This window comes from Dama dama, chromosome 3 (genome assembly GCF_033118175.1).
Source record: "Dama dama isolate Ldn47 chromosome 3, ASM3311817v1, whole genome shotgun sequence".
Taxonomy (NCBI): Eukaryota; Metazoa; Chordata; class Mammalia; order Artiodactyla; family Cervidae; genus Dama; species Dama dama.
Genome location: NC_083683.1, coordinates 56,471,174 through 56,493,016, shown reverse-complemented (window position 1 = coordinate 56,493,016; position 21,843 = coordinate 56,471,174). Strand labels below are relative to the sequence as shown.

General features: G+C 41.8%; 1 protein-coding gene across 1 annotated transcript in view; it reads right to left on the bottom strand.

Moving 5' to 3' along the window:
- The window catches only part of SLC2A13 (solute carrier family 2 member 13), a 495,370-nt gene extending 481,368 nt beyond the window's left edge, over positions 1–14,002 (bottom strand). Inside the window, exon 1 of the mRNA XM_061129885.1 lies at positions 13,224–14,002. Coding sequence (XP_060985868.1) covers positions 13,224–13,782 — 559 coding nt within the window. The 5' untranslated portion in view covers positions 13,783–14,002. The remainder of the gene's footprint in view (positions 1–13,223) is intronic.
- Positions 14,003–21,843: the final 7,841 nt, after the last annotated feature.

Below are 21,843 nucleotides of genomic sequence, written 5' to 3'. Positions count from 1 at the left end.
TTACAATGCCTCCCATCAGGAAGCTTACACAAGCCTCTGATCAGAGGGCAGGCAGAAGAAACAAGCAGCAGCAGTCACAGCACCTAAAACAAAAACCATAGTACAGAAAGTCAATCACGATGAAAAAGCATAAAGTTTTGTCCCAGATGAAGGGAAACAACTAAATGAAGAGAAACTAAATGAAACTAAATGAAGAGAAATGAAGAGAAACAACTAAATGAAGTGCAGAGAGGCAACCTTCCAGAAAAAAGAATACAGAATAATGATAGTGAAGATGATCTAGGATCTTGCGAAAACAATGGAGGCAAAGATTGAGAAGATGTAAGAAATATTTACCAAAGACCTAGAAAAGAACTAAAGAACAAACAACAGAAATGAATAACACACTAGAAGGAATCAACAGCAGAATAACTGAGGCAGAAGAACGGATAAATGACCTGGAGGATAGAATGGTGGAAATCACTGCCACAGAACAGAATATAGAAAAAAAAGAAATGAAGATAGCCTAAGAACCCCCTGGGACAACAATAAGCACACCAACATTCGCATTTTAGGGGACCAGAAGGAGAGAGAAAGAAAGGACCTGAGAAAATATTTGAAGAGATAATAGCTGAAAACTTCCCTCACATGGGAAAGGAAATAGTTAACCACGTCCAGGAAGCACAGAGAGCCCAGGCAGGATAAACCCACGGAGGAACACACCAAGACACACAGTAATCAAACTGACAAAAATTAAAGACAGAGAGAAAATATTAAAAGCAACAAGGGAAAAATAACAAATAGCATACAAGGGAACTCCCATCAGGCTCTCAGCTGATTTCTCAACAGAAACTCTACAAGCCAAAAGGGAATGGCATGATATATTCAAAGTGATGAAAGGGAAGAGCCTATAACCAAGAATAATCTACTCAGCAAGACTTTATTCAGATTTGATGGAGAAATCAAAAGCTTTACAGACAAGCAAAAGTTAAAGAGAATTCGGCACCACCCAACCAGCTTTACAACAAATGCTGAAGGAACTTCTCTAGGCAGCAAACACAAGAGAAGGAAAAGACCTACTGAAAATAAACCCAAAACAATTAAGAAAATGATAACAGGATCATAGATATTGATAATTAACCTAAATGTAAATGGATTAAATGCACCAACCAAAAGACATACTCTGGCTGGGTTGATGAAAACATGTGCATGTATGCACTTCCACTTATCACATCACTCTGCTTGACCCACCCGCCCCCAAATGGTATGTATTTATTTTATATTGTTAAAGTTACTCATGTTCCCATTATGGCCTGCAATTGTTAATTATCGTTTATTATTTTTTTGTCTGGCTATTGATTGTGAAAACTGATGAGCATCTTTTACTACTGTGATTATGTAACTATTACTCACTTAATACCACTGCATCATGATTGGGCAACAGAAAAATAACAGAACTCTATCACAGAACTAGGATCTAATAGAAAAACCTGTAATGACTTTTTAAAATCCAGATGCATATCAACATTATCTTGAAATTTTTTGAAAACTACAAATGCTCAGGTATTAATTTTCTTCTCCAGAGCTCCAGATGTTTCTAATGAGCAGTCATGTTTAAAAACATCGGGATGGGGAACACATGTAAATCCGTGGCTGATTCATGTCAATGTATGGCAAAAACCGCTACAATATTGTAAAGTAATTAGCCTCCAACTAATAAAAATAAATGAAAAAATAAAAATAAAAATAAAAACAACTGGACTCTATGATGATTTTTACTTTTATCTAGTTTGTTTCACTTTTTCTATTTCATATTCAGTGCTCCCATTTCTTTAGTTTATGTTCTCCAATTTCTCTTTTTTTTTGGATGTTCTTTCTCAAGGCTTATTAACTGTAGCAGAAAAGATTTTGTGTATAAATATAAATATATATAATATATATGTTTTAGAAAACTTATGATTTTTTGCCTAAAAAATATGACATTTTGATTCCACTTGTTTGACATAGTATGAACAGAATGCTAGATCTGATTTAAAAATAGATATGCAATAAGCAACAAAGGTTTACTGTATAGCATAGGGAACTATAGTCAATATCTTGTTATAACCTATGATGGAAAATAATTTCAAAAATAACATATGGTTTTTTGTATTTGTATAAGTGAATTGCCTTGCTGTGTACCTGAAACACTGTAAGTCAACTATACTTCAATAATACATATATATATATTTTTAAACTTTATTGCTGAAAAACATTAATCATTATCTGAGCCTCCACCAAGTTCTAATCTTTTCCAATGGTAACAAAAGATCACTGATCACAAGTCATCATAACAAATATAATAAAAATGAAAAAGCTTGAAATATTGCAACAATTACCAAAATGTGACAAATGGACACAAAGTGAGCAAATACACTGGTGAAATGGCACTGATGAACTCAATGCGGGAATGCCACAAAACTTCATTCTGTAAAAAGCACAATCATCTGTAAAGCACAATGAAGTGTGCTGGTAATAGTGTTATCTCACCAGGTTATTATGAAAATTATATGAATATAAGTAAAATATTTAAAAGAGTATTTGGCACAGAGTAAGCAGTACATGAAAGTTAAGGTATCACTCCCAGGGTGTTGGCAGCTAAATTAATTTCCAAGTCACGTTCTGCCTTGAAGTGACTAGGGAGATACTAAAATCAGTAGAGAAGGATGCTGGTTCCACCGTGATGCTGGGCACTGTGGTCCTGGGGGCCCCAGCACACTGCTCAGCCTGTTGTGAAACGAGGCTTCAGCTGTGTGGATTTAGACACATATTCCAGAACACACCATTCTAAACAATGGCACCAATATTTAATAAAAGACCTAAGTGTGAATCATGCTGTCTCCCCACTTGAGTTTAGACTTATCTGTAACACTTGGCTATTTTGTTTCCTCTATACATCCAGGGAAGTTAAATTTCATATGTGGAAAATGTTTTGGGGTTTTCTGCTGAGTACAGACTTTCCTTCAATGAAAGTTTCCTCTATAAAAGTGTTGCTTCCTCTTCACTATGAAGTCAAAGAAAAAGAAAAGCAAGGAAATGAAAAGAGGTGAATACAGGAAGGAGGCATAAAGGTACCAAGTTCAATCAGGAAGAAAAAAGAAAAACAGTATTATGCGCTTTTGAGTAAAGACGGTGAAGACTGCTTGCTATGTGAGATCTACCAGCAGGTTCTACATCACCAGAGGTATTAAACCCAAAGACATTAGTGTGAATCAGACTATGTTCTTACTTTGAGCTTAAAATACAGAAGAGGGAAGTATGGATGGATGAAAAAGAAAAATGTTTAAGACAGAAGTCATATGAACAACATCACAGAACTCACATTAACACTCACGTCATCTCACTGACAGCTCACGCAAGGAGGGCCACGCAATACTACCAGGCAAACATAATTAGGTCATAATTCTCACTGTAACTCTATACTGTCAACTCCAGCAGACATAAAAGGGTGGAGTTAAAGAGGGGTTGGGCATTGCACATAATGTTTATGAAACAAGGAAAGAGAGGTCAAATGAAGCTTTACTTGACCTGTCAGTTGCATACCAGTAGAGAGCATAAATCCAATACAGAAATTCTGCTTTAAAAGAACATAAAACTGAAACAAATTGTGGGGGCTGGGGAAGGGAACAAAGTTGGTTACAAAAAAAAAAAAAAAATACTAGCTGATTATCTAAAAATCTGTCTGATTCTAACTTTATTTACCTTAAATAAATTTTTCATTGATATTAGTCTCAGCATTGCATGACTTTTTAATCAAACAAGATTTTAAATTTGCTTTGCATTAAAGGACACAAGTTCAAAGTACTCTTTGAAAAAAAGACTGATATTTTTGAAAAGTATTACTCAATAGGCCATAACATACTCATTAAAAGCTGCAAAGCAGCTGCAAACAGTGGTCCAGTAGAGACAGTACTGGCACAGAGGGCGACAGAGAAGAAACTGGTGTGAAGTTAAGATGAATTCAGCAAACCCAGTGCTGTATAGATTAACAAGTCCATTCTCGGTAAAGGTTTTGAACACCAGTAAATGTCTGAATCGGGACACTCTTTGATATGCCCCACACAGATGCTAAATCATCACCTATAATTAGCAGTAAATGCCAACGCCATAGGAAAAGGGCGAAATCACATTCTGTGCTTTTTGGCTATGGACATGCTAACAATGCTAATAGTTTTACGTTCTTATACTCTGCTTCTTCACAGCAACCTTGTCTGTGTGTTATGCATGAGAGATATAAGATCACAGACAACAATCAAATGAAGCAAAATGCGCAAACTCACACTCTTTCAATCCTTTTGTACCTAGCCATACCTGAAAACTCTGATTGTAGGTATAACTTTGCTAAATAAACTCATAAAAAATATAACTGTATAAGTGAAAGTGAAAGTCACTCAGTCATGCCCGACTCTTTGAGACCCCATGGACTACACTCCATATATATATATGGAATTCTCCAGGCCAGAATACTGGAGTGGGTAGCCTTCTCTACCCCAAGGGATCTTCCTAACCCAAGGATAGAAACCAGTAACTGTACAAAGGATATAAAAATAAGATTACAGTGGAGAAATACAATAAACTCTTGAGTTTACAAATCTGTGTCTATTTGAAATTTGAGTCTTCAAGTTAAAAAAGTCTGGTGTCAAGTAGTAGAGCAGGAACATTGGCAAAAGCCTGGTCCCAGGACTTAAGACAAGGATGAGACCAGACGAACCAAAAGAACCTCTGATGAAACCAAAACGTAAACAACGCCATTTTCAGAATGGGTATGCAATAAGCTAATTTTGCTGTAACTAGTCAAGGAAAATGAACCCATAAAATAAATCAGAAACCTCTGATTTCTGATGCTTCTTTTACATGAATCACTGATTCTCAATATATTTATACATTCTAATTATAGATTGAACAATTATACTCTACAGCTTGGTATCTTTTATGTTTTTCAGAGATTCTGTTGAAGGGTCCTGTTACTCCTCCTATTTCAGTAATTCATGACTGCATGTTTTAGCCACCCAGTAGTAACTATCTCAGCAAAGGACTTCTAATACTACAAAATTCAAAGAAGCAAGAGGTGTCAAAGGAGAATCAAAATTGAGTCAGTACTGTTAAGAGAGCTCTTTTAAATAGAGCTGGCAGCCATTAAGCAAATGCATTTCTCAGCCTGGAGGGAATCTGACTTTGACCTGGCAAAGTCACACAGAACACCAGCCAGGAACTCAAGATACTTAATGGACCCTTACTCTAATTCTAGGGGCTTCCTTGGTGCCTCAGTGGTAAAGAACCCACCTGTCAATGCAGGAAATGCAGGTTCAATCCCTGGGTCGGGAAGATGCCCTGGAGAAGGAAATCGCAACCCACTCCAGTATCCCTGTCTGAGAAATCCCATGGACAGAGGAACCTGGCGGGCTACAGTCCATGGGGTCATAAAGAATCAGGCGCAAATTAGCCACTGAGCACGCAGGCACTCTAATTCTACTGATTTCTTAAGGATCGATACTTTCCACCTTGAATGGCCACAATCACAAATCTTACCAGGCAACTTTTAGAAACCTCATGATCTTTTGCCTTTACTTAATTCTTTCTCTTCCTTGGAACACTCTTTCAGGGTTACCGGATTCTGTATATACCGAATCACAGCTCTTAAGACCCTAAATTAACTTTTTTTCTTATTTGCAGCCTCCTGCATTTGGGGAGGTTGACAGAAGTTTGAAGGAAAAAGTGAAAGTTTAAAAGCAGAATGGTTTAAAATAAAATTAAAAAAAAGATTCAACGGATATTAATCTGGTATCATTTACAACTGAAAATCCCCAAAGACGGTCCCTGCATAGCCAACACCTACTAAACCCTATTCAGCCTAATCCTCCCACAAAGATTATTCCAGGGTCATGACTGACCCATCACCACCCTTCAGTCACTTTTTGCTTCATAAACTGCTTGTACTTTTTGGTGTCTTTACACTCACTGGTTACTCGAGCTTAAACACTCACTAACTGAAAAGAGCAAAAGACTCCAAGGTTCTGTTTTTTTCATTCTGATTTTACATTAGTGTCCTCATCATTTAACTGCTATAACTTATTTTATTGCATACCTTGCTTTACTGGGCTTTAAAGACACTAAATGTTTTACAAAATGAAGGTCTGTGGCAACCCTTGATGGAACAAGTCTATTGGCACTATTTTTCCAGTAGTACTTGCTTACTTCAAGTCTCTGGGTCACATTCTGGTAATTCTCACAATATTTCCAACTCTTTCATTATGATTATAATTGTTACGATGAACGACAATCAGCGATCTTTGATGTTACTAAAGCAATTGTTTTGTGGCGCCACAAACCAGACCACAGAAGATGGGAACGTTGTGTCTGTTCTGATTGCTTCAGGAACCACTGGCTCCCCAGCCTCTCTCCCCATCTCCCAGGCCTCCCTGTTTCCCAGAGACACACAATACTTAAATTAGTCCAATTAACATCCCTGCGTTTAACAGTTTCTAAGTGTCAGAGTGAAGAGAAGAATCACAGGTCTCTTACTTTAAATGAAAGCTAGAAGTGACTAAACTCAGTGAGGAAGGCACGACTCAAGCCAAGACACGCCACAAGCTAGGCCTTTGCACCAGTGAGCCAAACTGCAACGGCAAAGTAGAAGGACATTACAAGTACTACTCCAGTGAATAAAATTCTCCAAGCCAGGCTTCAACAGCACATGAACCATGAACTTCCAGATGTTCAAGCTGGATTTAGAAAAGGCAGAGGAACCAGAGATCACATTGCCAACATCCACTGGATCATAGAAAAAGCAAACCGAATTCCAGAAAAAATCTACTTCTGAATTATTGATTACGCCAAAGACTTTGACTGTATAGATCACAACAAACTGTGGAAAATTCTTAGAGATGGGAATACCAGACCACCTGACCTGCCTCTTGAGAAATCTGTATGCAGGTCAGGAAGCAACAGTTAGAACTGGACATGGAACAACAGACTGGTTCCAAATAGGGAAAGGAGTATGTCAAGGCTGTATATTGTCACCCTGCTTATTTAACTTATATGCAGAGTACATCATGCGAAATACTGGGCTGGATAAAGCACAAGCTGGACTCAAGAGTGCCAGGAGAAATATCAATAACCTCAGATACACAGATGACACCACCCTTAGGGCAGAAAGTGAAAAGGAACTAAAGAGCCTCTTGATGAAACTGAAAGAGGAGAGTGAAAATGCTGGTTTAAAACTCAACATTCAAAAAACTAAGATCATGGCATCTGGTCCCATTACTCCATGGCAAATAGATGGAGAAACAATGGAAACAGTGAGAGACTTTATTTTGGGGGGCTCCAAAATCACTGTGGATGGTGACTGCAGCCATGAAATTTTAAAAGACGCTTGCTCCTTGGAAGAAAAGCTATGACCAACCTAGACAGCATATTAAAAAGCAGAGATATTACTTTGCCGACACAGGTCCGTCTAATCAAAGCTATGGTTTTTCCAATAGTCATGTATGGATGTGAGAGTTGGACTATAAAGAAAGCTGAGCACGGAAGAATTGATGTTTTTGAACTGCGGTGTTGGAGAAGACTCTTGAGAGTCCCTTGGACTGCAAGGAGATCCAACCAGTCAGTCATAAATGAAATCAGTCCTGAATATTCATTGGAAGAACTGATGCTGAAGCTGAAGCTCCAATACTTTGGCCACCTGATGTGAAGAACTGACTCACTGGAAAAGACCCTGATGCTGGGAAAGATTGAAGGCGGGAGGAGAAGGGGACAACAGAGGATGAGATGGTTTGATGGCATCACTGACTTGATGGACATGAGTTTATGAGTAAACTCCAGGAGTTGGTGATGGACAGGGAGGCCTGGTGTATTGCAGTCCATGGGGTCACAAAGAGTCGGACACAACTGCGCGGCTGAACTGAACTGAACTGAACTCTGGTGAATACAAGAATGATAAGAAAGCAAAACAGCCCTACTGCTAATTCAGAGAAAGCTGTAGTGGTCTGACAGATGATCAAACCAGCTAAAATATTTCCTTAAGCCAAAGCCTAATCCAGAGAAGGGCCTTTGTGTGCACTCAGTCGCTCAGTCCTGTCCAACTCTTCGTGACCCCATGGGCTGTAGCCCGCCAGGCTCCTCTGTCCATGGAATCCTCCAGGCAAGAATACTGGAGTGGGTCCAGGGGATCTACACGACCCAGGAATCGACCCAGGACTCCCACATTGAAGGCAGATTCTTTACCATCTGAGCCACTAGGGAAGACCAAGAAGGGCCTCTCTTCAATTATATGAAGGTTAAGAGAAGTGAGAAGGATGCAGAAGTGTGAAGCTAGCAGAGGTTGATTCATTAAGCTCAAGGAAAGAAACCCTCTCCATAATACAAAAGCACAAGTGAGGCCGCAAGAACTGACAGAGGAGCTGCAGCAAGGAACCCAGACGACACAGTCAGGATAAGTGATGAAGGCGGCTACACTAAACAACAGATTTTCAGCATACACGAAACTGCCTTATATTAAAAGATTCCTTCTAGGACTTCTATAAGAGAAGTCAATACCTGGCTTCAGGGTTTCAAAGGACAGGCTGGCCCTCTTGTCAAGGGCTAATGCAGCTGGTGACTTTAAGTCAAAACCGATGTTCATTTACCATTCTAAAACTCCCAGGGCCCTTAAGAATTAGGCTACATCTACCCTGCCTATGCTCTACAAATGGAACAAAGCCTGGATGACAGCACATCTGTTTACAACACGGTTTCCTGAATATGTCAAGCCCTCTATCGAGACCTACTGCTCAGAAAAGATTCCCTGCAAAATATTACTGCTCACTGACAATGCACCTGGTTACCCAAGAGTTCTGAAGATGTATAAGATGGATGTTGCTTTAATGCCTGCTAACATAACATCCTGCTAACATGGATCAAGGGGTAATTCCGACTTTCAAGTCTCATTTAAGAAATACCTGGGTAAGCTTATAGCTGCGGTCCGGAACCCACACTATCTATGAGGTATGCATCCAGAAAAAGGAGACCTGTTTCTAGAGCTAAAAGGATTAAATGAGATAACATGTGTAAAAACAGCAGGGTACCTATGCCATACTAAAACACTAAAAAATAATAGCTTCTTTCAAGGATCTCTGTAAATCTGTTGAACTCCTACTCACCCTCCAAACCCCAATTTAAATATCTCCATAAAACCTCCTTAATTATTTGTTCTATTTTCTTCCTCCCCAAAAATGCAACTGCTTAGTCTTCTGTTTCCCATGGGAGTTATAGAACCCTCTATTATACTTTAAATGCTTGTTGATGGCCTTTCTGTTCCATTAGAGAATGAATACCTCCAGGGTGGAATTTTTATCTAACTACTCCAAAAGTTAAAGAATCAATAATGAAACTTAATCAGCATTTATTAAACAAGTAAATGATTTCATTAAACTATTACAAACTAAATTCCATCACCTCCACTAGCTTGGTTCATCGTGATGCTCTCCATCTATATGCCATCACTCCATGGCAAATAGATGGAGAAACAAGGACAGACTTTTATCTTCTTGGGCTCCAAAGTCACTGCGGATGGTGACTGCAGCCATGAAATTAAAAGATGCTTGCTCCTTGGAAGAAAAGCTGTGACAAACCTAGACAGCATATTAAAAAGCAGAGACATTACTCTGCCAACAAAGGTTTGTCTAGTCAAAGCTATGGTTTTTCCAATAGTCATGTATGGATGGACCATAAAGAAAGCTGAGCACGGAAGAATTGATGTTTTTGAACTGTGGTGTTGGAGAAGACTCTTGAGAGTCCCTTGGACTGCAAGGAGATCCAACCAGTCAGTCATAAAGAAAATCAGTCCTGAATATTCATTGGAAGGACTGATGCTGAAGCTGAAGCTCCAGTACTTGGGCCACCTGATGTGAAGGACTAACTCATTGGAAAAGACCCTGATGCTGGGAAAGATTGAAGGCGGGAGGAGAAGGGGACGACAGAGGATGAGATGGTTTGATGGCATCACTGACTCAATGGACATGAGTTTAAGTAAACTCCAGGAGTTGGTGATGGGACAGGGAAGCCTGATGTGCTGCAGTCCATGGGGTTGCAAAGAGTAGGAAACGATTGAGCGGCTGAACTGAAATGAACAAACTAAAACCCTTATAGAGTCTTTCAAGTATTCTACAATACCCTAAAAAAATAACAATCCTTACATACTTTGATACCCTATCAGCAATGCAATTTTTTAATGCTTCTGCTCACCATACACTCATTTAATCATCAAGTACAAGTGCCTCCTGCAGGCTGAGAGTACTGTACATTGGTGAACAAAATGAACAAAAATGCCTGTCCTGATGGGCTTTATGTTTACCAGAGGTAAACCTGTAGAAGAAAGAAATTTCCATGACAAATATACCAGAAGACACAAAGTTATTCTTCAATATTTACTAAATATCAAAAGGATAATAAGAAACAAAAACCTCCTGACACACAAAATCTAACTACTTTAAAAAGCATGATATAAATTCAGATTCAGTGTAGTAAACAAGTAAAACTAATTTTGTATCCCTAAAAAAAAAAAAAAAAATGCTCATCCTAAGGACTCATTTCCTTGTAGCTAAAAGTATTTGTAATTTCTTTTTTGAATGGTTACCAGTCTTTGTGAGTTTTAAGAATTTTACAAATACAAGTACAAGCATCGCATAGATCCTAATTTGAAAGGTGGTGATGTGTAACGTGGCCTCTTTGAAAATCTGTTTATAACCTTAAAACATTCTTCATTGTATAAGTGAGGAGAGCTTTTCACGCAACTTTCTATCAGGGCTTCCAGTCTAAGTGGTGCTCCTCCATGAGTAAGACAGGCTATGCTGCTGCTGCTGCTCGTGTCCGACCCTGCGCAGCCCACCAGGCTCCCCCGTCCCTGGGATTCTCCAGGCAAGAACACTGGAGTGGGTTGCCATTTCCTTCTCCAATGCATGAAAGTGAAAAGTGAAAGTGAAGTTGCTCAGTCGTGTCAGACTCTTAGTGACCCCATGGACCGCAGCCCACCAGGCTCCTCCGTCCATGGGATTTTCCAGGCAAGAGGACTGGAGTGGAGTGCCCTTTCCTTCTCCAAGACAGGCCATACCAGCACTAAATGAACTAGCTGCAATATCAGGCAAGCAACCCTGCTGCCAGAGACACACATGCTGCTCTTGCACACCGACCTTTCTCCAACCTTACCCCTTGCTTCATCCTCTTTGCTGCATCCACCTTGTTCCTCAAGTATGGCGTATGGTTTCCCTTCTTTGCTTATTCCCAGGTTTGGCCTAGAAAGTCCTTTCCTTATCTCTACTGTCAAAATACTACTTATCAACATACCATTTCCATCTGGAAGAGCTTAGGCTTTCCTCTCTTGGGGTAACTGTACCCTCTTTTAATTAACAACCCTCTCTGTGAGCCTTTCCTACAGAGCTTAGCTAGTTCTACCTTGCTCTAACCCTGCCCAGCCACTCTTACTGAAGCATAAATGTTCCTCACTGTTCTGCTCATCTGGAAAGGGCCCTTAAACACACAACAGGGGCTTGATTTTCCTATCAGATAAAAGACTAAACATAATACCCAAATATCCAATACTTGCCATAGCTAAACACTAGGAAACTTCACTGAGAGATCCCTGCAAAACAGTATTGAATTCCAAAATCACAAAAAAGACTCAGTCTTACTGCACAAATCCTGCTACCTAAAATTACATTATTTCAATATCGGAAGAAACAAAAAAAGGTAATCTGTTGTCCCATGCAGAGAATGCTGAGAGGAGGATCCTGAAGGCACTAGGTACTTCTTACAGAGAGGTTTCATTTCTATTGTACCTTTTGGTCATTTTAGGCTTTAATAAGCCAACTTAACATTTAACTGAGAGCCTTGCCCTGCTTCACTAATTAACAGTGCAATCAACAAACGAAAGGGAAATCAGTAATAACCAATTCTGGATATAAAGTGCAGTGAGCTGGGTTTCGGGTTACGGTTCCTACATGTGGAGTTGTATAAATAGGGCTCTCTCCCCCATAGAGTCTACAGAGAAAAGGTGAAAAGCATAAACGTCAAACAAGTGGTGAATGGACAGATCACCAGGAGCCCTAGTTTCAAGGGCTCTTTCATCAATCCCCAGCCACAGGGAAGAAACACTTCAACAGCACCCTAAAGGAAACAAGAAACTGAATCATGAAAGGAAACAATAAAAAAGCATCAGCGGCATGCCTTACAAAAATTACTAGTGAGATTTAAGTCTCAACCCCCACTTTTGTCTCAAAAGTGCTTTCTAATAATACTGCGCAGATTCCAAACAGCTTCCATCTGCCAAGAACTTACCAACTGCACCTCCCCTGCTCAGCAACCAGGGTGAAAAATCAATCCCAAGGGAACCTCAATCCCTTCATTTTGGCAGAAAACTGCAAACATCTACCTTGCTGGGCATTTATCCACAGGGCGAATAGTTTCAAAGTGAATTTAGGAGGTGAACAAGACCCAAGGGAAAGCAGGAGAGACAAAACAAAAAAGAGAATGGGTGAATACAGATTTAAAGGAAAAGGTCAGAAAAACAGAAAAGTCAAGAATTTATTTGGGGGGGCGCGGGAAGGAAAGCAAAAAGGCAATACAAAAAGTAAACTCAAAAGAAGAGAATAAAATAATACTCTACCCTAAAGATAAATGAGTCGAGAAGGAAAGTGAGGAGCAGCAAAGAGAGTCCAGATGACTTGAGGAACTTTACAAATTCTCTTACTGTATCTTTTAAGACTGATTGGGTTCGGAGATCGGAATACTAGAAGAGGCAAGGGTCTATCTAGCAGGGGAGGAAAAAGTGAGCCAACGTTGGAAGAGTAAAGATATCTCTCCTGCCTCCTAAGCTCTTAGACAGACATCAGGTAGGGCTGAATCAAGGAAACGGCTGGTGAGGAGCCGGTTCCGGGAAGGGCTTAGAGAGGCAACGATCACGCGGATTCACTTGCCCGTGGGCGACAGGGTCCACGTGGGCTCGGGGGAGACCACAGCGCTCCCCCACCCCCACCCCCAGCCCGGGGGCAGACTGCGAGGCCGGACTAACAAACAGATGGGCTCCCAGAACAGGCGCAAGAGATGCGAAGCATCCTCGGGAGCTGGCCACACTCGACGGGGACCCTGAAGGGGGGACAAGAACGCAGCGACCAGGGGCAAAGGGCGGAGTCGCCAGGGGCCCCGCAGGCGCTCTTGGCGAAGCCGGAACTCACCGATGCCGAGCCCCACAACCAGGCGGCCGGCGAGCAGCGTCTCCTTGTTGTTCGCCGCGGCCAGCACCGCGGAGCCGGCGGTGAAGAGGGCACTGGCCAGCAGGATGGCGGCGCGGCGGCCGAAGACGCCGTTGAGGGCCCCGCCGGCCAGCGCCGAGACGGCGGCCGCCCCCACCGTGCCGGACACGAGCAGCTCCTGCCACATCGCGTCCAGGCTGAGCTGCCGCTTGAGCAGCAGCATGGCCCCCGACACCACCCCGGTGTCATAGCCGAACAGGAAGCCGCCCAGCGCCGAGAAGACTGCCACCACGTACACGAAGGCGGGGGTCTCGTCCTGCTGGAACTGCCGCCGCGCCGCGCGCTCCAGGTCCCCGACGCCGCCGCCGCCGCCCGCGCCCGCGCCCTGCAGGCTGGCGCTCGACTCCGCGGCCGCCAGCAGGCTGCGCTCCCCGGCCGCGCTGGCCGCGTCCGGCTCCTGCTGCTTCCTGCGGCGCTCGCCCATGAGGCTGCTCAAGCTCCGCAGCGTGTATTCCACATTCTCGCTCGCCTTGCGGGACATAAGGCAGGGGCCCGGGGCTGCCCGGGGGAACGAGGCTCCGCGGGCTGGCGGTCTCGGAGGGCTGGACAGCCCGCGCGGGCACAAGGAGCCACCGCCTTCCTCCTCCCGGCTCCCGCTCGGCCTGCCACGGTAGCAGCCGCCGCCGCGGCCACTCCGGGGAGAAAGTTGCTGCCCGCCGGCCCCGGCTCTGCGGAGTTGGAGCCTGGCGGGTCTCACTCGAGACTCACGCCCCGCGCCTGCCGAGCTGGCGCTGCGGAGCAGGCGGGAGGTGGGGCCGCGGGTCACGTGCAGCCCCAGCCGGCGGGGCCGGCCCGAGACGCCCCGCCCCTGCCCGGGCGGTGCCAGCCTCAGCCCACCCCGGACCCCCAAACCCCACCTCCCGATCGAGCGCGACCTGTGACCTAGGCTCCTTCTAAAGTGGCTCTCGGTTTCTTAACTGCTCCGAGTCCCGTAGTTTGGGGGTTGCAGCTGAGGGGCAAGCCAGTGTTTGCCAGCCCGGTACTAGGCTTCCGGACCCGGAGAAATAGCTTACGATGATTGCACGGTTTCGAAAGGCGAGGAGAGAACCACTTAGAAAAGCCTGAGGATGGCCAAGGCTGGAAGGGCCTAGGAAAAAATATCCTTTTATGGCATATAGCAAGTACCCTTCCTTCCTTTTATAATACAGTGATATAAATGAATCTGTTCCGGAGCAAGTCAGTTTCTTATCGCCAGTCCCTCCTCACTTTATGTTTATTTTAAAGGAACGATACATCTTATTTCTTTGAGGACAGAGGTAACCTATCTCCCCAGGTGAATCGCAAAACTTGTTCCATGGATCCCTGATGTGTAAAAGAAAATTCACGTTGATACGTTCCACTCTTGTGTCACCAAGTATTAACAGCTCCTACTGGTACAAAGTAAACCCAAGATTTCATCTGATTTGAGGCTTGATAGGCAATCTCCACCAACACGCTCATTAAAAGGAAGGCTGTCTTCTCCCTGGAGAAATCTACACTGTTGTCCTCCATTTTCAGGGGCAGTTGTAACTGTCTCATTTGTTTGTGTGCTGTGTTGTGCTGAGTCCCTTCAGGTGTTTCTGACTCTTTGCAGCCCTATGGAATGTAGCCCGCTAGGCTCCTTTGTCCTTGGGATTCTCCAGGCAAGGCGTATTGGAGTGGGTTGCCATTTCCTCCTCCAGGAATCCAACTCTGGTCTTCTGTGTCTCCTGCATTGCAGGTGGATTCTTTACTGCTGAACCACTGGGTAAGCCTGCCTCATCTTCCTGAAACAATGCAAAGATGACATGACTTGCCACCTGTTTTTTAAACTGTTAATTGTGGGTTATTAGTTTGTGGGTCCCCCCCCCCCCCACTTTGACTTGTCATTAGTAAATCATTCTGTACAGCTTCACTTTAGAAGAGAAACTATGTCCCTCTGATTTGCTTTCATTCTTCAGGCTCAGGGCAAGAGGGAAAGCACCATATAATTCTATTCTTTATCATTTCAGTGTTAGTTGCTGAGTTGTGTCTGACTCTTTTGCAACCCCATGGACTGTAGCCTGCCAGGTTCCTTTCTCCACGGGATTCTCCAGGCAAGAATACCAGAGTGGGTACCCATTCCCTTCTCCAGGGGATCCTCCCAACCAAGGGATCAAACCTGGGTCTCCTGCATTGTAAGCAGCTTCTTTCACCATCTTTACTGCTGAGCCACCAGCTTTATTTTCCTTATTTGAGTAAAAGACTTCTTAGTTTGAAGTCTATTTTTCCTTGCAGGCTAGAACTTTTTCCTTTTAAAGAAAAGGATTTTGTTGTCTTGTTTCAATAAAAAGTTACATTATAATTTGTCAAAATTGCTTTTCTTTGGATTATCAATCATGATTATCTCCATGATACAACACTTTCCTTTCCCGAAACTAGGAAAAATGATTTAATGGACTCAGAGGGCTTAACTGTTTAAACTTATTGTGTGACTTTTAAGTAAGGTTCTCTCATAATCCCCAGGGATCAGTTAAACAGAGAGAGCTTTTAGCTCTAGAGCAATGAACTCTTTAATAATACTCATGCTTCTGTAAAAGATTCAGGTAAGAGCACGCCCTTTCCCAGGCCTGCTGGTGTAAAACTGCGCCATCTGGTGGTGAGCAATTCCATCGTTTTTGAAGAGCTGGGCTTTTCTACCAGAGGAGATTGCTGCCAGTTCCCTCTTGTTGAGATGAGAAAAAATAAAATAAAAATAAATAAATAAATAATAAAAAGAAACAAACTTTCATTTACTCCTAGCAGGGACACCTTGTCTCCTGACCATCCCTTGATGGAAATTCAAATTTTGTGTTACAGAACACTAAACTACTTAAAGTGGTTCCATTCCATATCGTCAGGTCACCTAAATACCTAAAAACAGGTTACATCCTAAAAGAAATATGACATGAAAAAAGGGATAAGAGAGTTTAAACAGAGTTCTTCCCAGCCCTTGAAGAGTACCAAGTTCGTTTTAGTACCACAACATGAGTAAAATATAGTTTCCTGAAGCCTGCCACAATTGCAGATTATGGTGAAATGGAAAGCCCATTGGCCAAGAATCAAAAGACATCGGTCCCATCACTATCACTGTTTTGCTGTACACTTTTGACAAGCAATTAAATTCGCCTGTGCTTGTTTTCTTATTTGCAGAGCAGATAATGGGTACAGCAGTGACTTGTTTACTAGAAATGAAAAGGAATTTTAAAATATACCCAATTCCTGTTGCAGAGTAAATAATAATTATAAGCATCATTATTGTTTGCAAGGTGAATTTGAAAACCCAAGTTTTAGGTACACTTGCTTTATAACCTCAAGAAATGCTAAGGACCAGATAGAAAAGGGAAATAAGTCAGAGAATGGTTTTAGCTTTACTGCTACAGATCCCTTTCCATTCATCTCTCCCACCATAATAGTCCCCTTTCCTCAGAGATAACCACACCTATCAGTTTGAAATGTATCTTTCCAAAACATTCTCTATGCATTTATATGTATGCATTTTTATGTACACAGGTAAACACAGTTTTGATATTGTTCAGATCACAAAGAAAAACACACATCAAACTGGCTTAAGCCAAAATTATGAAGAGGGAGGATTTATTGTCTCTTGTCTTTGAAAAGTTTATAATAGACTGATTTCAAATATAACTAAATGTGGGACTCAAAAACCAAGATGTCACCAAGAACTCCATCTCACTACACTTCCTTCTGTGTAGGCTCCACTCTCAAATTCCATGTGGTAACCGAGTGGCTACAGCAGGCTCCAAGATCTATTTCCTATTCTACTCGTATCTGAAGGCCAGTTAGTGCCCACAGCTTGAGCTATTAATGGAAGTAAATCATATGGGCTTAGATTGGAGGGGGGATGATACTCCCATAATAAATTTGGGGTCTTTTTTTGCCAGAAGACAGACAAACCCTGGGCAATAAAAACAACAGACTTGAGTTGTGAAAGTAACGAGTGAAGTGCTCAGTGGTTCAGTTGTGTCTGATTCTTGGGACCACATGGACTGTAGCCTGTCTGGCTCCTCTGTCCATAGGATTTTTCTAGGCATGAACACTGGAGTGGGGTGCCATCTCCTTTTCCAAGGGATCTTCCCAACCAAGGGATCAAACCCACATCTCCTGCGGCTCCTATATTGGCAGGCGGATTCTTTACTGCTGAGCCATCTGGGAAGCAACCATTGAAGTAACATGGCATAAAAGCCAAATAAAGTGTTTCAAGGAGGAGGGGCTGTCTAATAGTATCAAATATATTGCCCAGAGATCAAAGAGAATAAAAGCTCTTATGAAATCATTGAAGTTAATTATTAGAAAGTCAATGATGAAGACCTAATATACAGCATGATGACTATAGTTAATATATCGTATACTGGAAATTTGGGCTTCCTTGGTGCACTAGTGGTAAAGAACTCGCCTGCCAGTGAGGGAAACTTAAGAGACATGGGTTCAACCCCTGGGTTGGGAAGATCCCCTGGAGAAGGGCATGGCAACCCACTCCAGTATTCTTGCCTGGTGAATCCCACGGAAAGAGGAGTTTGGCGGGCTATAGTCCATAGGATCACAAACAGTTGGACACGACTGAAGCAGCTTAGCACACACAAGCTTGAAACTTGCTAGTTGAATATATCTTAAATGTTCTAGCCACAGAAAATGGTAATATATGATTTGATTATGGTAATCATTCCACAGTGTATGTATATATCAAAACATACCGTGTACCTTAACAATGTACATTTTTTCTTTGTCAGTCATACTACAATAAAGCTGTGGGGGTAGGGGGAAAGAGAGAAAGAAGTCACTGGTGCCTCTGCTGAGAATCAGAATATTGTTTTGATAGTATTTTGCTGGTAATATGTTCAGAAACCCACTAGTAATGTCAGAATCCTGTCTTATTACTCATTCTTCCTTCCTACACATCTAATATACAGTAAATATACTGTTAATAGATACAAAGAAGTGGGTCCCAAGGCTAATTTTGAGGTATCATAGATGCACTTCCCCCAAAATCTTGCACTTCTTTGACTTATTCTAAGAAAGAAGAGATGGAATAAGGGAGGCAGGAACGGAAGGTGAAAAGAAAGGATGGTCAGCATGCCCAACAGACAATGCCTGATCTAGATTTGCTCGCTACATGGAGATGTGAAACAGGAAATACAAGGAAGCATGAAGTATGGATGATGTTTTAATACATGTTGACTTCACCCACCAGTAAACATGCCCAAACAGGAATAGAACTTGTAACATAACATATTATCACTCCCTCCTCTTTTGAGTGGGGAGGTTATAACACCTCTTATTCCTCAGAGACTTTTAGGAGAGAAATTTCAATTAACAGGAAATTAGTGGAAATAACAAACTTGGCTGCATTTTCTAGAAGCCTCCTGGTAAACATGATGAAGGAGAGAATAAAGAGATATCAGGACCAAGAGAAAGGGTATAGGGGTTAGGCATGATTTGAATTTATTCATATACGCAAGTAGTTGGCACTAGTAGTGAAGAATCTGCCTGCCAATGCAGCAGCCACAGGACACGCAGATTCCATCCCTGGGTAAGGAAGATCCCTTGGAGTAGGAAATGGCAACCCACTCCGGTACTCTTGCCTAGAAAATTCCATGGATAGAGGAACCTAGAGAGCTACAGTTCATGGGGGTCACAAAGAATCAGACATGACTGAGTACACACACTGAAGTGAAAAGAATAAGTTGATAATTCAAGATCCTGCATGAGTGCTAGAACAGTCTCAAAGAAGGCAGGGAGGGAAAGAGCAGGATGGTTAAAGGAGAGGCTAACCTAGCCATAGGGAAGAGGAGAACACTTCTTCCTCTAAGAGGAAAGGCAAGAAAAACAAATATATATATATCAGGAAAGAGGAACATGGCATTAATAAAAATACAGTATTGACTTTTGTAGTTCTTAATTGAGGGACTAGCAAGTGTCTATACTAATAGCACTCAATTCTGGGCACTGTTGTTGGCCTGGGGTCTTTTATTAACTTATTAATTAATTAATTTAGTTATTATTAATTACTTATTAATTACATAAGTAATAGTATAATTACTACCAAACATTTTAAAAATAAAAAAGAAAGCTTTGCATGAAGTGGATAATAGGGAGTGGGGGATGGAGTGAACCCAGATTTTGCTAGCAGGATCACCTGGGTTCATATCTTCAATCTGCTACTTCCTTGATTGTATGACCACCTACCTATTTTCTCTAAGCTTCAGATTTCTCTTCTGTAAAAGGAAGATAATAATAGTATATCAGTAGTTAGATGGCGTGAATCTGAGTAACAGGAAATCCATATCAAACTGCGTATACACTACAGAAGTGTGTTATTACATAAGTCTGAATGTCCAGAGGTGGCAGCATCAGATATGGTATGATTAGTCTTTGAAAAACAGTATCAAAGATCCAGATTCTATCCTATTCTCCACTCTGTTATTCTTATTGTGTTAGTTTTGCCCTCTGCTGGCTTCTTCCAAAGTGGTAAGAAGTTCTAACATTTCCAGGTTTCAATTTTCTAATATATACCGAAAAGTACAGTACCTAGTTCCTATTCTCAAATGCAGTATATCCCAAGTAGTAAAAGACCAACAAGGCTGCGTTTGAAATGAAAGTGTTAGTTGCTCAGTAGTGTCCGACTCTTTGTGACCCTATGGATTGTAGCCCACCAGGCTCCTCAAATCCATAGAATTCTCCAGACAAGAATACTGGAGCAGGTTGCCTTGCCTTCCTCCAGGGGATCTTCCTGACCTAGGAATCAAACCGGGGTTTCCTGCATTGCAGGCAGATTCTTTACCATCTGAGCCACTGGTTTGCAGACACTTAATAACACAAAGAGAGCTTCCCAGGAGGCTCAGTACCAAAGCATTTGCTGCCAATGCAGGGGTGCTGGAGACACAGGTTTGATCACTAGATTGAAAAGATCCCCTCGAGTAGGACACGGCAACCCACTCCAGTATTCTTGCCTAGAAAATCCCATGAACAGGGAAGCCTGACAGGCTACGGTCCATAGGGTCACCAAGAGTCAGACATGTCTGAGCGACTGAGCATATACACACAATAATACAAAGCATAGTGTACCAAATTGGTGCTAGAAACAAAATTCTAGCCGAGCTCCACTTTGATAGAAGAGTATCGAAATAGTCTTTATTGAAACAAATAAGTAGCTGCAAATAACTGGTTAAAAAAACAGAAAGATTGTTTTAAAAAAGACTTGAAGTTGCAAGAAGTCCCTTAATTAACAGGATGCAGAAATCTGAAGTGAGAGCAGTGGGAAGTATTTGTTTCAAAATGGAATCACTAATGAAACTAGTAAGAAGTTGCTACTGAGAAATTGTTAATTTGGTCTGACACTGGTTCTTCAGCCAGTATCAGTGGTTTGACTAGTAATGGAAAATACTTTTCAAATGTTTCTTGTAACATCATGAGCTCCTCACTAATCATTTTGTTTTTAAAAATTCAATATGTTTGTAGTTTCTAAACAAACTTCTAAACTCATTTGCAACAGTGATTCTATCTGAAGTTGTGAGCATGGTAATAGGGTGACTGTGCTTTACTACTAGCTTCCCAGGTGGCGTTACTGGTAAAGAACCCGCCTACCAGTGCAGGAGACATAAGGAACGCAAGTTCGATCCTTGGGGCGGGAAGATCCCCTGGAGAAGGAATGGCTATCCACTCCAGTATTCTTGCCTGGAGAATCCCATGGACAGAGGAGGCCAGAGGGCTACAGTTCAGAGGGTCGCAAAGAGTCAGACACGGCTGAAATGACTCAGCATACAGGCACAAAAGCCCAAAGTCAAAGAAAATTGTCCTTAGCGAATGATAGCAGGGCCTGTGTTTGTTCTGTTCACCACTCTATCCCCTGAGTGGCTGGCACATATAGGGACTCAATAAATACTTATTGAATGAATTAATGAGGGAAATCAACGCACATGGAATTTGTTTGGCTCACGTCTATAAGTCATCACTTTCCATATCTGTGCATTATGTGGTGAAATAACAACAAATTGAGATAATGCAAAGTATAAGATGCCACCTGACCCCAATCCTAAATATAACTCAAGTAGTGTCAGATTTTAACTGGTCAAACAAGTATGTTTTTCCTTAAGAAATACATAACATAGCCTATAGATGTTAATAGAAATAAATGCACTATTTCTTGCGCATTTAACTTTATGAAAAGCACTTTATTTTGCATCACTCTCAATTGCCCTCATTCTCAATAGGAAAACACTGCAGATCCATATGCAAAAATAGCTGATTGTATAAATTATTATGTGCCAAATTATTGAAAGAGTCAAAATTTTCTTAAGAGGTTAAGAGGAGAGAGACCAATGGACTGAAATTAAAATTTTAAAAAACAAAATGGTATTTATTTTCTCCAGTTCAAAGCCATAACACAAAACAACAAAGTTGTTACAATAAAATATTCTTATTCCTCAGCCAGTTCAGTCGCTCAGTCGTGTCCAACTCTTTGCAACCGCATGGACTGCAGCACACCAGGCTTCTCTATCACCAACTCCTGGAGCTTGCTCACACTCATGTCCATCGACTTGGTGAT